This window comes from Falco peregrinus, chromosome 2 (genome assembly GCF_023634155.1).
Source record: "Falco peregrinus isolate bFalPer1 chromosome 2, bFalPer1.pri, whole genome shotgun sequence".
NCBI lineage: Eukaryota > Metazoa > Chordata > Aves > Falconiformes > Falconidae > Falco > Falco peregrinus.
The window spans coordinates 117827425-117843873 of record NC_073722.1 but is presented as its reverse complement, the minus strand read 5'-3'; the positions used below and the strand labels follow the sequence as shown (position 1 = coordinate 117843873).

Sequence of the window (16449 nt, the reverse complement as noted above, 5' to 3'; positions counted from 1 at the left end):
TCTGCCTGGGGAGCTGGAAGATAATGTGATGTTGTCTTCACTCTGTATTCATTTTCAAAGAATTTATTAAATACGGAATCATTTTTTTTCTCAGATATGGAAGAATGAGATGGTGATAGATTACCCTGTCTGCCCTTGGCCCCTCCTGCTATTATAATTGATCTAATCCAAATTTCTAGCGATGAAAATCAGTAATGGTTCTTTTGGAAGAAGCATGTGTGTTTGCTGAATTTCTAAGAGAGTTTCTGATACATTGGCCAACGCATTCCTTCAGGGTCCCCCACATGTCTGTTATCCTGCCTGGAGGGGCAGGAAGGAAAGGATGGAGTTTGAACAGGATAATGTTATTTTGCCCATCTCATGAACAACTTGAATTTCAAAAAGATGGTTTCCTGTTCCCTGTGAAATGAAACAGCTTTTTTGTGTGCACAGGCTCTTAGCATTACTGCACCAAGTAGGAGATTGTAGGGTGAGTCCCTGCTCAGAGTCTGGAAGAGGAGGAAGAAATACACAACTGAAAAAATCGGTGTCTGCAGACGGCATCCTGCTGCCGTTCTCACAAACAAAAAAATGTGTTGCAACACCTCAGGAAAAAAAAATATATTAATGTATACTTGTGAAACCAGAGAAATCTACAGCATGGGGATACCGAGGACCAACATCTCTAGTCACTGCTGTCTCTCCCGGTGCCTGTGGTGCTTTAGCATCTGTCCTTGTGTATGTGACTTGCTGTACCCACGGCCCGGAGCTGAGTGAGCCTTGATGAATGCCCCTTGCAGTCTCCATAACCAGCGATTGCATCGATGGCTTCAGCCACATCCATTGACCTCGAAGTGTTTCAGCCACAGACATTCCCCTGTGGCTAGTAGTGCTGGCCAGGGCTTTCTTCTCGTTTGTGTGTGATGCAGACCTGGGCATAGTGTTAATAAGTCTTACTTAGTGAGGGATGATGATGATAGCAATAGACTCCCACATACGACCTGGAAGGTTCAGCTGTGAAGATGGAGGTTGGCCAAAGTACAGTTTCATGCTAATTAATTGCAATTGCTTTGTTCTCAGTTAATGGAAGATTCTAAAATATCCCGCTTGTAGGGGTGATACCTAGCCCGTGCTTTGCAGAATGTAGGTGCAGCCCCTAAATCCACTTGCTTTTCAACCCCCAGGCAGACCTGGCAAATCAGTACCTGAAAGCCGGCATGAAGAATGTAGGCACCGTGTTCCTGATGACCGACGCGCAAGTGGTGGATGAACAGTTCTTGGTGCTGGTGAATGACTTTTTAGCATCAGGTACATCTCTCATTGCTTTGATTTCTGCTCTCCCCCTTTGCAATGTAGTTTTGCTCCAAGTGGTTGCATCTGAAGTTCTCAAATATACAGAAGGGCGATATATGAAGTAAGCTAGGAGATACGTGGGTTAAGCTCTAGAGCAAAAGCAGTGCTGAGGTCTCCATGGTGAGGATGCGCTCCATCATCTGGTAGATTTTCTTTTTCTGATGTCTTGTACCTAGTTCTTGCATACTTCATGTTATACTGCACACGGTTGTTAAGTGACGTGCCTGTTGTGATATTGCAGCTGAGGACAGAGCCGAAGGAACGTACTGACAGATGAGGAGTTTGACCTATGGATCCAGTGCAGCCACACTCTAGTTGTCTAATAAAATAAGATTATTCTTGGCTAGAATATTTGACTGGGTATCTGCAAAGCCACCAGACAACCATGTCTGTGTGTATTAACTAGCTGCTTATCCCATTGCAGTCCTGTTCCTCTTTGTCTTTTCAGATACATTTAAGATTTTGAGTTCTTACTTAACAAAAACAACTGCAGAATTGTCAGTGTACCTGCCAGTCCCTGTTTCCCTGCGGAGCCCAGCACCAGTACGTGTGGGTGAGCAGTCCCCATGCTGGGCGCGCTGCAGTGCACGTGGGGGTGTGCAGCTGTGCCAGCGTGACTGCACTGGGTAACTCAGGGCGGGGGGATTCCCCAGACTCCCTGCTAAATCACTGCTGCTAATGGTGCCACTTGTGGCCTTATTTATGAGTCGGAAGTGGGAAGACACCAGCTGGTTCAGGTGACCTCTGTGGATTGTGAGGGGTGGCGAGTTGACAGCACGGTGGAGCGATGGTTTGTGAGTAACTCCAGAGTTGACATATGTGGCTATAAATTGTCCAGATGGCTTCAGCAGCAAACAATCCCTGCTTGCGATGAATCTGTAAGCAGGAGTAAGGACAGGGGTTGTTGTGGAGGATGGCGAGTAGCTCCCACCACCTCTTATGCATGGTGTAGACAACACAAACATCTCATGACTCAAGGTGAAGCTCTGCAGTGTCCTTCGGCAAGAGGCAGGCTGAGCAGCCTGGCTGCGGGATGTCTATGTCATCTTATAAGGTGTTCTGTTTTCCTGTGCTTGCTCCGTGGGGAAGTGGGAGCAGCTCAGGGTCCTCACCCTGGGTCCAGGGAGGCAGTGTAGAATTGCAGCCGGACTGAGGAGGGGACCGTGCAGGGACGGTGACTTCACATGGCACGACCTGGTACCCACCCTGATGGGTCTGGCTGCTCTCGGCTACCTGCCTGCTTGTTTTTCTTACTTGTTTCACTTCTTATCATCACCTAAGAAGCTAGAACAAAAATATATATTTTAGTCTTCCTTATAAACGAGGACTATCTGATTAGTATATTTTCCTAAGTGATTAGTGCTCATATTAACAGTATCTCACTCAATAATGATGATTTCAATCAAATCAGAAGCCAGAAAGGAAGTGAACAGGTGATAAAATAAGGAACCACTAAAAAATATAGATTTGGTCAGGGACATTTTTGGCCATCAGTTGCATAACTATTAACTTTTAATAGTTTCTGAAATATTTCTAACTTTTAAAACGTTTTGGTGATCTGGGAGTTATTTGACCATTGCTGGAAATGGCATTGAACATCTGCAGGAGTTGTAACTGTAAATAATTTGTTTGCAAAACTAAAATGATTTCATTACTGTGTACAGCATATTCGGTATTTCATTTTTGGTGGGTAATCTAATTAGCACTGTAGATCAGAAAAGAATGCTGTTTCTGTACTTTGATTCAGTTCTGTGTTTACTTTGTGCTTTTATAAGGGAGTTTGCTCTCACAAGTGTGGGGTTTTTTAGCAGAATGACCTTTTGTGCCGCCTTTCTGCTGCTGGAGCCTGCGGGCACTTGGCACAATGATTTTTCTCAAGGAAGGGGCTGCCCTGAGCCCCTGAAGAGGGAAGCAGCTGCTTCACTTTGCTCTAAGACTGCACCAAAACCCAGAGCAGTAAACCAAAGCCTGCCCTTTTTTCTTAGGTGAAATCCCTGACCTCTTCCCTGATGATGAAGTTGAGAACATAATCAACAGCGTGAGGAATGAAGTCAAAGGCCGGGGGCTGGTGGACTCCAGGGAGACTTGCTGGAAGTTTTTTATAGAGCGTGTTCGACGACAGCTGAAGGTGAGACAGAGCAGGAGGTGGGACGGTCGGGTCCTCACCACGGACCTGGGTGCAGGGGCACAGCCCGGAGCTGCTTTGGGCTCCCTCGCAGGGTGATCAGATGCAGCCTGAGAGGCTTTTCTGCCTGTTCATGGGGGGAGCTGTGATTCTCTCAGCGAGCAGTACTAAAGCAGAGGAAATGCTGTCCGTTGTCATCACTTCTTGGGCTTTAGAAAGTGCTATGGGAGCTGGAAATGTTCTTTTTCAAAAGCTGAGCAGGACCAGTCTTTCTGTTTTCAAAGTCATGCATAGGGGTTTAACTGGGGTGCATCAGGAGTAGGTCTGGCTACTTGGAAAAGTTGCACAGGGGATCTTCATATTGTGGGTAATCCATAGTCAGAAGAACTAAAGGCAAAGGACCTGCTGTGCAAAAATGCAATGAGCTGGGAGAACTTGTTTGCAAATGCTTTTCTTTCCATTCTGCTCTGTTTTGAGATTTCTCTCTTTTAAAAAATTCCTCATTCTGATAAAAGCAGATTTGAGTTTGAGCCACCTCAACCCTTTTCTGTGCTGGCTTTCAGGGAAAAAAAAAATCCAGGCAGGCCTGTGGTCCTGCCAGCAGAATTTAGATCCATTCATTTTAATTCCTGATTACACCACTTGAATCTAGACACCGGTTCCCTGCCAGGCGCAGCTTTGTGTCACTGCTAAAGCAGGGAAGTGTGGTTACGTTAAACCCTGGCTGCAGCTTTGAAAGTGTGCCAGGCTTCTGCTTTTGACCATAGCAATGCTTAACGCCACTGCTTGTTTTTATTGCAGAGAAAAAAAGAGTATTTACTGCTGGATGGTGCCTTTTTCAGGTCAGGGCTGCTGGAGTGCAAGGGCAGAGGTGGCTGTACCCTTAGCTGGTGGTGTGAGATCTTCCACTGGAAGGGGCCGGTAGAGTCTGGGCTGCCTGGCTGGAGCCTGGTGCCTGCTCCCTGCTGTGCCTTCTCACCTCCTCCTTCCCACGGCTCCACAGGTCGCGCTGTGTTTTTCACCCGTGGGGAGCAAGCTGCGCATCCGCAGCAGGAGGTTCCCCGCCATCGTCAGCTGCACGGCCATTGACTGGTTCCAGGAGTGGCCGCAGGAGGCCCTCGAGTCCGTCAGCCTCCGCTTTCTGCGAGAGACGGAGACCGTGGAGGTGAGCCCCTTGCTGGCACCTGTGGGTGTCCGAGCTGTGCGGGGCTGGAGCTCCCTGGGGGACAGGCACCGGCCACCCCGTGCTGGTGACAGCCAGGTGTGACCTCGTCCATCCGTGCAGCGCGAGCAACGCCGCACGCAATGAGGGCAGTGCTGCAGAGAGGGTTTGCTCACCTTTCTTGCTCTCCAACGCTGATCCAGGGCACCTCGGTGGCTGTTTGGAGAGGAATTGCTGATAACACGATCCTGCATTAAAATAATTGAACAGTGCTTGAAATATGGGCCAGGTCTTGCAGCCAGGGGCATGGACCGCAGCAGAAGTGTGGCCACGGGCACCACGCTCGTGCATGTATACGCTGAGAGTGGTGCCAGTGAGGTGACAGCTTTGTGAATGAGAGCGGCAGCTTACAAATTGGTGCAGAAAATAATATTATGATTATTGCAGGGAACATACACTTTCCTCTCCACATGCATGTCTGAGCGTCTGTAATTCTCAAGGGCAAAAATATGTCAAGTTCTCATTGATGACAACCTGCTTCTAGACTAAAAGAGATTAATTTCTGTTTGTTTATCTTTTCTGGGCAGGATTTTGGAAGAATAAAGCCTACAATGTTTTCTTTTTATGAGTGTACACTTTCCTCATTTGTACCGAAGAAAAGCCCAAATTTATACTTAAAAGGCTGTTATTTTTTAGGGCTGAATGTTAGAAAAATTGCTTGGAATAAGATAAAGTATGAGATAAAAAGATATAAAAAGAGGTATAAAGTACACGAGCAGACAAAGTTATTTTAGAGATAACAAATGAAAAGGGATCAACTTAGTTATTACATCCTGGATTTTGCTGCAGCAGAATAAAAAGTTAATACGTTCCCATGTATGGCACAGGTCTGCATTATATATAGTTCTGTTTAAAATGGTTTCTTCTTGTCTTCTAATCTTGCCTTTAGGATTCAGTGAAAGATTCAATAAGCAAATTCATGGCCTATGTCCACACAAGTGTCAACGAGATATCCCGATTGTATCTGAGCAATGAGCGACGATATAACTACACCACTCCAAAGTCGTTCCTTGAACAAATCAAACTCTATCAGAATTTGCTATTTAAAAAGGGCAACGATTTAAAAGCAAAAATGGAGCGGCTAGAGAATGGCCTGCAGAAGCTCAACAGCACGTCTGCACAGGTACGCAAACCCTTTGGGGTGCAAAGCTGAGGGTTTTCCTTGTTCCTCTGTTAGAGACATCTCTGCATCCTGGTTCAAAGGAGAACTTTACAGGCTGAAACTACAGTGTGTAAAATTTGTGCTAGATCCTGGCTGTAGTCAGACTTGGACGCTGGGTTCCTGGAGGAGCAGAAGTCATGTTTGGTACTGGAAAAGAAAAGGGAAGAGGTGTGTGTCCAGTCTCTGCTCTTTGAGTGGTAACCGTGAAAGATCACAGTCAGTAAGATGAGACAGGGATCCGGCTGGCTGTGTGCATTTTCTTTCAATGGTTACGTTGCAGCTGCAGTGACAAAACAGCTTACAAGGTACAGTGAGATCAGTGATTTTTGGAGCTGCATCCAGAAAATCTACAATAACTTCAGCAAGAATCCTCTCTTTCAAACTAAACAGAGTATCCTTTTAAAACAGGGCTGATGCTCGTTTTTTCTTGCATTATGCTATCCATCTTTAAGGAAAACTAACGTATGTCTGAAAGGTAGATTAGCTGTCCCCAAGTCCCTCTGCTAGTGAACAACACTGGCTGTCTTGTGGTAATGCCTAGGTGTTCCGAGTACTTCACAACCTCTCTGCGGTGACACAAGCTGCATTTCCAAGCTTTGCTGTTTACATCTGTTGCTAAACTCCCGTTTTTCTCTCTATTTCACATTCTGTTTACTCTTACAAATGTTCACTTATGAGCCTCTACTGTTTCAAACAGGTGTCTCCTGAAGCTGCTCCAAAGAAATGCAGGGGGCTGATGTGGGTGAAGGACTAGCAGGTTCAACCCCTTCCATATACATGCTCTGGGTAGCCCTGGTGGCATAAATCATGTCTGTCATGCTCAATAGGATACATGCCTTTCTGGAGGGTGATGTATGGGCTTTATTAGTGCCTCTCAACTCTGATAGTCTGCATCTCACTTCAAACAGTTGCTTCCCTCATGGTGCAGGACAGGTCTTTGCAGGAGGGGAGTGGGTGCGTTTCATGTCCCCTTTGCAGGTTTTAGCATCTTCTTTGTAAGGATGTAGCTGAGGTGGAACAGCCAGTAGCAGGGAGCACCTGTCGCAACCAGGGATGCCTATGGACGTAAATAATTTCGCAGCTGTGGGGTGCTGCTGTTTTTGCTGATGCCCCGGTGGTGGACAAGTTAGGTTAGGTCTGTCTTTTATTGGGAGCAACCAATATGAAAGTAACTTTTTGAGAGGAAACGAGTCCCTGTAGCATTGGTTAAACATGGGGACCCTTCTGTGTTCTTGGGGAGTATCTTCATGTGGGTGTTCTGTTGGCAAAGTTTTGCTGATGAGCTGCAGGACAGGTGCTGAGCAGTGGTGGTGGAGTGGGGAACAGATGGGAAGCCCGTGGGTTTCCATGGTACCCCACAGGGTTGCGCAGGTTTTGCTGTTGCAAGAAGGAGAAAAGAACGCAAAGTTCATACCCTGGGTGGAGTAAGGCTGGGGTGAGAAGCGCTTGTTTGAGAAATTGTTTAAGATGCAGAGCAGTGAGGACAAATATGTCAAATTTGAATCTAAAATTAGCGCTGGGGGCCTAAAATTAAACACCTAAACTATCAGATGTACGCATTAGTCAAAACTGCTTTTGATTTGAAACCAGAGTGTGGCTATTTAGCAGTACTGGAAATTGTACCAGAATGTTCAATCTTGAATATGGGTTTAAAAGTCTGAACTTCACATTCACCATACAAATGATTGGTCTTGGTGCTGAGGAAGCGACAAGTCCTGTGTCTCACGTGGGTGTGTCACCTCCAGATTGTGTTCATGGTGCTTGGAAGTGATATGCTGTGGAATTTTTTTATTTTCAAAGCAGAGGATGATGATTTTGATACCTGAGCGTGACCTGGTTATGCCCTAGGTCTGAGGACTAGTGCTCCCACCATCAGCATTCTCGAGATTCCTGCTGCTTGGATGCCATGACAAGTTAATTATGAGTTTTATGTATTTCTATAAACTTTGCAGTGTTGCCTCAGCATGAGGGGGCTGTTGTGCAAGTAGTTGCAGAGTACTTTTTGTCTTAGCTGTTTCATTTTCAAATTAATCTCTCCCCCTTCCTTTTACTCTTCTCCCCGCAACCTGCTCTTCGGTTTTGGTTGGTTTGGGATTTTTTCTTGGTTGGGATTTTTTCTTTTTTTTTTTTTTTTTTTTTCACCTTGATACCCATTGACCAACTTTTATTCTAAATAAATGTCTCCCATTAGCTCACATGCCTCACCGTCTTTCCCTGAGGACAGTGGCTGTCCTCAGTACTCAGAAAAGCAGAAGCCAGCTTCCAGTTATTAGGACATAATAGACTTGGGAAGATGTGTGGGATGAGTCATTTGTTTTTCAGAGTGATGTTCGCTATGAAGAGGTCAGCACTCTGTTTCAGAGCCCATTGCTGAGTAATTTTTAGGATGACTTTAGTTAATGTTGCATCATTGGATTCCAGATTCAAGCCTTGCTTGCTCTATCAATTAATCGCCGACCTTTGTGATGTATTTTGTGTTCTTGAAACAAGGCAGGGACAATCAGATAAAATGAGTCTTCTGGGAGTCTGCCCTCCAGGTTTTCTGTTCTTTAATAATTCTTCTTATGCGTCCTGGTGGGAAGCAAGCACTTCTTCCTTCCCTTTTGGAGTCACAGTACATTAACCTTGAATCTCTCCTTTGCTTTGCTCTTTCCCTTTCTACCTCACGTTACTAGTTGCTCATCGGATTGTCCTGGACTCGGAAAGCTGCTCACTGGTTTTTCACATTTCTTAGCACTGTTTGGGACCAAGTACTGACCCTTTTCCAGCCCGTAATGATACTGTGTGAGCTAGGGCACATGCTGCTCACACGTACTAGGATCCATCTGCTCACACCTTGACCTTGTTGCTGTCCTGGTGGTGCCCATGGGCAGGTTAATAGTGTTCTCTCTCCTTGGGATGCTGTCATTCTGCAGGCCACCTCAGCCTTTGTACTGGCCATGCCAAAGAAACAGAAGATAGCTCTGTGTACTAACTGGCATCCTTTTTGGTTGGAAATCTCTTTTTGGTGTGAGAGAGGGGAAGTTTGGGTACCTTCTGGTATTGTGACATTTGTGGAAAGAGGAGAACTTTTCATGCCTGCCTTTGTATCATTGCTCTGCCAGGGACGGCTCCACCAGTGGGAGCACGTTTAAGGTGTCTGCTGTGCCTGTGCCTTCCCAAGGGCGGTGGTGGGAGGCCTCCCTGCTCTGTGGTTTCTCATCAGGCATTTTTATGTCTGGGCATTAGGATGTGTGGGAAGGGATGAGAAATGGATGTGACAGACTGCTTTTGCTGTGGATGGGAGTACAGCATTAAGAGAAACTTGTTTGCTGCGCTGACGGGGTGAAACTGGAAGAGTAAAGTTCATAAACACACATTCCCTGTGCCACCCCCAGGATATCACTAAGGACGCTGGGTCTGGTTATTTAGGCATGGCTCCTGTTTCTCCCTTTCCACTGCACAAACATTATTAAATCGTCCCTGCTCAACTGTGAGTGAGCTTCAGCCTCACTGGGGAAACACAATCCTTTCACGTTCCAAAATCCTGCTTGTGGGTAAGAGGCTGGAGGTCACCGTATCCACCCTAGATGTGGTGTGATCTATTGGCAGAGGGTCCAGCAGACCCCCAGGACACACATCACAGCTCCATCCTTTCCGCTGGGAATTTAACACCTGACCCAAGCCCAGGTGGGCAGGGGCCTCCGCTGTAACTTGCAGGCTTCCAAATATTCCTTTCAGATAAAACCATACAGAATTTCTTGCTTTGTTTAAATCTTGACAACGTTATAGCAAGTCACCTGCCCTTCCCTTACTGCACGCGCTAGGCTGAAAGCAGGGTCGGTCAGGGCGTTTGTGCTCGCCGGCTGCGCTGGGAGCTGAGTTTACACCTGCTCATTTTGTAGCACTGCTGAGTGCTAGCGGGTTTTAATCCCTTGCTTGTTTTGTTGTGGTCATGTAAACCCCTAAAGCTGCCATTTATGTATGTATCCAGCACATGATTACTGATTTTTTGGACAGAAGGTCACAAGCCGTATCTGCCATCAGCGAAGCCTCTCACTTCCATTTCCCGCAATCCCTGAAGACGTGGAGCTGAACAAGAAGCTGCCGCTAGTTTTCAGTCTGAAGGGATTATGTGCTCCTGCAGGCCCAGAGTCATTTGGATTTACAGTCATGTCTTTGTCCTGGTGAAAACGGGATTGTAGTGGCAGGCAGCAGGAGATGACGGTGGATGAAGTTCACAAAGTCTCCTAAGAAACTGCTCTCCACCTGAAGCTGACGTCAATAACTTCAGTTTATAAGATTGCAAATTGTGCTCTCTCTTCTGGTATAAAAATGGAATTGTCAACAAAAGCAAGTGTCTGACTTCCACGACATATTTTTATACAGGTAAAGATGTACCTCAAGAGCTCAAGCAATCCTTTGAGCCTGATGTCAGGACAGTGAAAATCTCGTGGTCTGCACAAAGCCTGTGTAAATTCATTGAAATGGGTGCTTTTAGAAAGAGACTTTCTGTCTTCAAGTGAGAGCTGGTGCGAGTTCCCCCACCATGCAGAGGCCTCAGCCTGCTGCTGGAGAGGGCTCCTGCCTTGCCGGGTGTGAGGAGCTGCCACCACTGCCATGCCTCTTGACTGCTGCCTGAACAGGGGATCCCTTCTCGAGCTCATTTGACATCGCATTTTAAAGCCCCTTGAGCCTCGGAACTCTGGCAAGGGCTGTACCTGTCAGCAGATCCCAGCTGTAATCTTTCTGGTGTAAAAAAAATGCCCTTGCCACCCTAAGTCTGTAGGACCTGATGGCTGTGAGGAAACTGATGGGATTGCTGCCTCTGCCGTGGGGCAGGGGATGGAGGTGGTGCGTGGCGAGGGCAAGCGGGTGGCTTTGGCAGCGCTGGGTCCTGGGGCACAGGCCCCCTGGAAGCCTGCACGTGGCAAAATACTGTGTGCTCTGTTCTGCTGGCGGCAAGGTGGAGAAGGAAAAGCAGGAGCAGCTGAATTGTAGCACGTCATCGCCACTGAAAAACACACGCGCGCACAGCACATGCATGCCACCTTTACCAGGGATGTGATGTATCATCAGATCTCATGTTCATGGATGTATTTGGCTTTATAAGGAGAGAAGCTTCCTGCAAATCCCTGGTCTGTGGTGAAGTTCCTGGGCTGTGCAAAAAATAATCCCAAGAATACCTGAGATGAAAGCTTCCACCTACTTCCCGTTGGATCCTGCTCAAAGCAACGCTGGTGATGCCCTGGCACATCTGTCCGGTTTCCAAGCAGAGGCAGTGGGCAGGGAGGGGTGGGACACCCTCCTGAGCGGTTCATCCTGCTGGGGCTGGGTTCTCCCCGACCGGGTTCCTTACTGCTAGCAGGCTGCTCCAGTGTGTGCACCATGTGTGTGGGCTCTCCAGCTGTGACCTAAGCCACCATGAGCAGAGGAGAGCAGTGCTATCCCGCTAACAGCTAGAAATACTGCTTTTCTGGGCTGCCAGGGAGTTGCTTGCTTTAGAGACAGGAGTTCCATGTGTTTGGGTACTGCTCAGCCCAGCTCCAGCGTGAGCCCGCGCTGCTGGGCAGGGCAGGGAGCAGGCTGGGGGGTGTTCATGCTCCTGCGTGTGTTTATTCCTGCCAGGTGGATGAGCTGAAGGCCAAGCTGGCAGCCCAAGAGGTGGAGCTGAAGCAGAAGAATGACAGTGCTGATAAGCTGATCCAGGTGGTGGGAGTGGAGACGGAGAAAGTGAGCAGGGAAAAGGCAGTTGCCAATGAGGAGGAGCAGAAAGTGGCACTTATCACCCAGGAGGTCGAGCAGAAGCAGAAGGACTGCGAGGAGGACCTGGCCAAAGCGGAGCCTGCCCTGGCAGCTGCCCAGGCTGCTCTGAACACCCTCAACAAGGTAGAGTGGTGGTTCCCATGGGAGTCTGGTATCTCCCCTCTGCATGGAGGGGGCAGTGTCATCTGATGGCCCCGGGTTTTGGGCATTATATTGACCCTCCTCCAGCTTCTTCCCAGCTGGTACCTACTTGATCCCTGGTGTAACTCAGAGTAGCCATGAGGCTGCACCACATTACCCTTTACTCATCGACATGGAGAGCAGGAGGAACTGAGGAGGGTGTCTCTGCTGTTGGCTGGCTCCACTGCTTCTTGTCCTGCCCCAGGAGAAAGGGGAGGTCACCTTACTGTCACCCTCTTTCAGGACCCAGGGAAGAGTGTCTCGGGGGGATCGCCAGCTCTGTCTGGGCACTGTCTGTGGCTCAGACCTGCCTGCTATCATGGAGGAGGGCATGCAGGATGGGGGGGTGGGCTCCAGGGCAGGGGCACAGGCCACATCTTGCTCCAGTGTTTTCTGAGGCTGTTACCCCTGAGCTGTGGGGAACAAAGTGGTACGAAAGGAGACAGGAGAGGCTGCTGGTGCTTTCAGGGTGAGTGGCTGTCAGCTGTCTTGAAGGTCCTGTGGCAAGGAGCACGGTGCCCTGAGCTGGTCGTAGTAGAGGTGCAGGAGGTGTTGCAGGACGGGCAGTGTGAAGCACGAGCACCCCTTTGTTTTAGTGAGCCGTTATCGATGCCGTTCGCTTGGGGTATTTCTGTGCAAGTGCACAGTCAGCACTGTGGGAGCTGGAAAACTCCAAAATACCAACAAGGCAGACTTTCCACCCAGCCGCTCGGAGCCGTGCTCCCCAGCCACGTGGCACGGGGAATGCTGTGCGGGCAGAGCTCCTGTGACCACACGGGCCATGTTGGTGGGTGCGGGGCTGGCAGTTCGTGGCTGCAGCTTGCAGGGAGCACGGGCATCCTCTGAGTTCCCACTTGACCCGTCCCCTGCTTTGGGAAGGGGTCTGTGATGGGAAGGCTCTGTCCCCCTCGGTCTGTGGCACCATGGGGTTAGTGGCTTCCTGCTGCCCACAGCAAATGCCTTGCTTGGCCAAGGAGGGAGATAGGGTGGGGAAGGAGGAGCAGAGATCCACAAGTGCAGTGAGGAGAGTGACTTCTTGGGCTCCTCCGGACATCTTTCCCTCATGAGGTCCCTGTATTGTAGGGACAGAACATGGTGACCTGAGGGTTTGGCCTTCTCCAGCTGTATTGGAGCTGGGTTTGCCTTGTCCTTTCTTTGTCAAAGGCGTTCTTCATGCCTCGTTGATTTTAGGGAGGGCTTTTTGGTACCTTGGAAGGCTTTTCCTTCAAGGGCATTCTGGGAGAGTCCAACACTTGGAGATGTGCCCGAGAGACACGTAGCTGCAATTTATTTTGACCTACAGTTCCTGCAGCATCCTGGAGCGGCAGACCCCCCCTGCACAGAGGGCAGGGCAGCGGCCATGCACCAGATGCAGCTGGGAAGTCAGAGTTATTCCCATGATCACAGCAAGGCACGGCTCAATCATGCCTCGGACCACGGGTCAATATCAGACCTGCTGGAGGACAGGAAAGCAACTCTGAGTCATCCGGAATGGGTTTGCTGTTTGATTAGCTTTCACGAAAGATGTGGCTTTGCTGCAGAGATGCGTTGCTTTGGCTTTTGTTCCTGGAAGCGAAAGGATTGTACAAAGGGAAAATGTTTGTCTTTTCATTAGTTTTGGTTTCGTGTTGGAGCTGTAGAATATCTCACTAGGCAAAGATTAGGGAGAAGCTGGGATTTTCTCTAGGGACCTGTAAAGCAGCAACAGCAGAGCCCTGAGAGGCATGGTCTCCTCTACCTGCTGATCAGAAATGCATCAGAGAGCTTGACCTGCTTGCTGACATGAGTAATCAGCAATATTTATGTGCGTATATACAGTTTCTCCCCAATTATCTAAGTCATCTTATTTGGGCAGGACTGTTATATGCAACATTAATAGGGAAAACAGTGAGAAAAGCTGTTGAGTAGAATGCAGTAATAAATATATATAGCCAGCGGCCAAAGAGCTCAGTGAGTATGTGGATATGGGGACATTTCTGTGCCAGCGTCACCCGCTAGTTTAGAGGAACAACAGCCATGTCCATTCAGACTTGTATCTTTGGCAGGTAGGCTGAGTGGTGAGGGAAGCAAGAGAAGGTGCCTTTGCATTAATCCCAGGTGAAGGATGAGGGATACTGGTCAGCAGGCAGCCAGTTGCCTTTGGTGGGATGAGTTCTGCGGAAAGCCAGACTCGCTTGGATGGGACAGCTGCTCTAATGCCATGTACCTCTGCCATTGCTGTGCGGGAACCTGGCTGGCACCCGCACCGTCCACGGCACTGTGTGCAGGTGATCTGAGATCCACACAAGTGAAAGGGTCAGGGAGGTTTTGTTTCATTTCCAGGATTAACAAGGCAATGACCCAAGGGGTCAGCCTCTCCTGGCAGGCCAGAGATCCCACATGAGCTTTGCAGCAGGGGGAGAGGAGCGGAGCGGCACAGAGGAGTGTGAGTGAAGTGGAGGAACATCAGGCAGCCATAGGCAGTCCTGTTGCTCCCAGAGGGATGGAGCTATTGGGCGCAGCAAGGTGGGGGTGGCAGCTAGCAAGGTGTCAGCCTGTGGTGTGGGCAGCAGCTGTAGCCCACCTGAGGTCCCCAGGGCTGTGCAGTGGGTGACCCACGCATTGGGGCACGCTGCTCCCGGGGGCACTGCCGTGCTGCCCTGCGCTTGCACAGCCCCATGAGCTTCCAGACGGCCAGTTTCCCATCCTCTCCTTCCTTGCTGCTGGCTGCAGAGCAGTCTTGTGTTTGGTAAGGGATGCCTCAGCCCCGTTAAACTGCAGAGGCTGGTCTTCCTTCATTCCTGTCATCAGAGCAGCCACTGTTCTTTTGGTGTTTGGTATTTATCTATTTCGTATGTATCTACTTGGGGTTCTTCTTGGAGGAGGAGGACATGTTGGGGTGCTTGTCAGTGCTCATGGTTGGCTCCGTGTCATTGAGCATGTTAGAGACATTTTACACTGGAAGTGCACACACATCTCCCAAGGGCTTGCCTCTATCAGCTCGCTTATTAACAAAAAACTTTTGTTAGCAAAAAAACATTTAGGAATAGATTTGTAGCAGATACCTTTATCTAAAAAGTGGATGCTCAACAGTACCAGGCTATTCCACCTTGCTTCTATAGACAGAAACTGATAGAAGCAGAATATCAGAGAATGTAGATTAAGAACTGATCAAAACTGATAGAACCAGGAACTGACAGAGGTTCACAGATTTTTCTTAAACTGGTGTTGAAACAGAATCTATCCTTGTTTTGACAACAGCATGTCATTTGAGAACAGCTGATTTACCTGCGCTGGTTTTTCCTATGCAAAAGCTAAGTTGCACGTGCATAGGGAGAGGGTTTTAGGTGACAGTGGATCAAACCCTCAGCATCACACTGTTGTCACAGTTGCAAGTGTTTTAGGAAATGTGTGCCTTCTCCACAATTCAGCTGTCTTTTGCTGATAGGTTAAGATCCATCCCACTTTAATATTAGGGATTTGCTAAAACTACCTGTGTTGGTAGTGGAGGAGGTGGGAACTCCACCTTGGACAAGGGTGGCCCCAGGGATTAGCTGATTCTCTTGGGGGGACTGCCCGTTCACCCCAGGGACCGCGCTCCTGCTGAAGGGGCTTGGTTCAAGTGCCCCAGTCTGGGCTGGACAATGGCCTTGTGGAAACATGGGGGCACACAAATCATTCCGCAAGACCTTAACGCATGGGTGTCTGGCACAGGGATTAGTTGAGCATGAAGGGAAGCTCTGCAAGGCTGTTCTAGAGGGGCTGGGGGCTATTTATAGAGGTTATTATTTGGAAAGGTTTCCTTTGTCCTTATTCTGATCTTCTGAGAGGGCAGAAAACCTCCTGCTCCTGCGAGCTGCAGCAGTGCAGCAGGGAAAGGGTGGGAGTCTGGGCAGGAGCGCTGTGCTGTGCTGGTCCTGGGTGGGATGTGAGGAGCTGGATGCAGGGAGCTGAGCACATGTGCTGTAAACATGCATAGCAGTGATTTAAAGGCAGCGATGTTTGGGCCAATTTATCAGATTGATAGCTTGGGAGCCTGACTCTATTAGTGGCAAAGTGAAAAGAAAGCCCATTCATTTTTGTCTAACAACCTTGTTTTCTCCTTTTCAGAAAAATCTGACGGAGCTGAGGTCCTTTGGGTCACCGCCTTCAGCTGTCAGCAATGTCACCGCAGCCGTGATGGTACTGATGGCCCCGGGAGGGAAGATTCCCAAGGACAGGAGCTGGAAAGCAGCAAAAGCTGCCATGGCGAGGGTGGACGGCTTCCTGGACTCCCTGATCAAGTTCGACAAGGAGAACATCCATGAGAACTGCCTCAAAGCCCTTCAGCCCTATTTGCAAGATCCCAAGTTTAAACCCGAATTTGTGACCACCAAGTCCTACGCCGCAGCCGGCCTCTGCTCCTGGGTGGTGAACATCGTGCGCTTCCACGAGGTGTACTGCGAGGTGGAGCCGAAGCGGCAGGCTCTGAGCAAGGCCAACGCGGAGCTGGCGGCTGCCCAGGACAAGCTGGCCAGCATCAAGGCCAAAATCGCTGTAAGTGCTGGCCCTTTGGTGGGACCCATCGCACTAGCCCCTGCCTGGGGACAAATCCTCCACTTTCTCCAAAGCTCCTTCTCTGCACTCATGTATTTTTCAGGGTGGGGTGGGAATCCAAAGATCTGGTAGATTATAGTATTTTCTCTCCCTGTTATTGCTGCTTTC

At 48.9% G+C, this 16449-nt stretch overlaps 1 protein-coding gene across 1 annotated transcript in view; it reads left to right on the top strand.

Annotated features, from left to right (window-relative positions):
- Positions 1-16449, top strand: part of DNAH9 (dynein axonemal heavy chain 9) — a 186023-nt gene that overhangs the window by 79710 nt on the left and 89864 nt on the right. The window contains exons 45-50 of the mRNA XM_055796132.1: positions 1164-1287; positions 3318-3460; positions 4461-4622; positions 5569-5802; positions 11449-11709; positions 15856-16281. Coding sequence (XP_055652107.1) covers positions 1164-1287; positions 3318-3460; positions 4461-4622; positions 5569-5802; positions 11449-11709; positions 15856-16281 — 1350 coding nt within the window. The remainder of the gene's footprint in view (positions 1-1163; positions 1288-3317; positions 3461-4460; positions 4623-5568; positions 5803-11448; positions 11710-15855; positions 16282-16449) is intronic.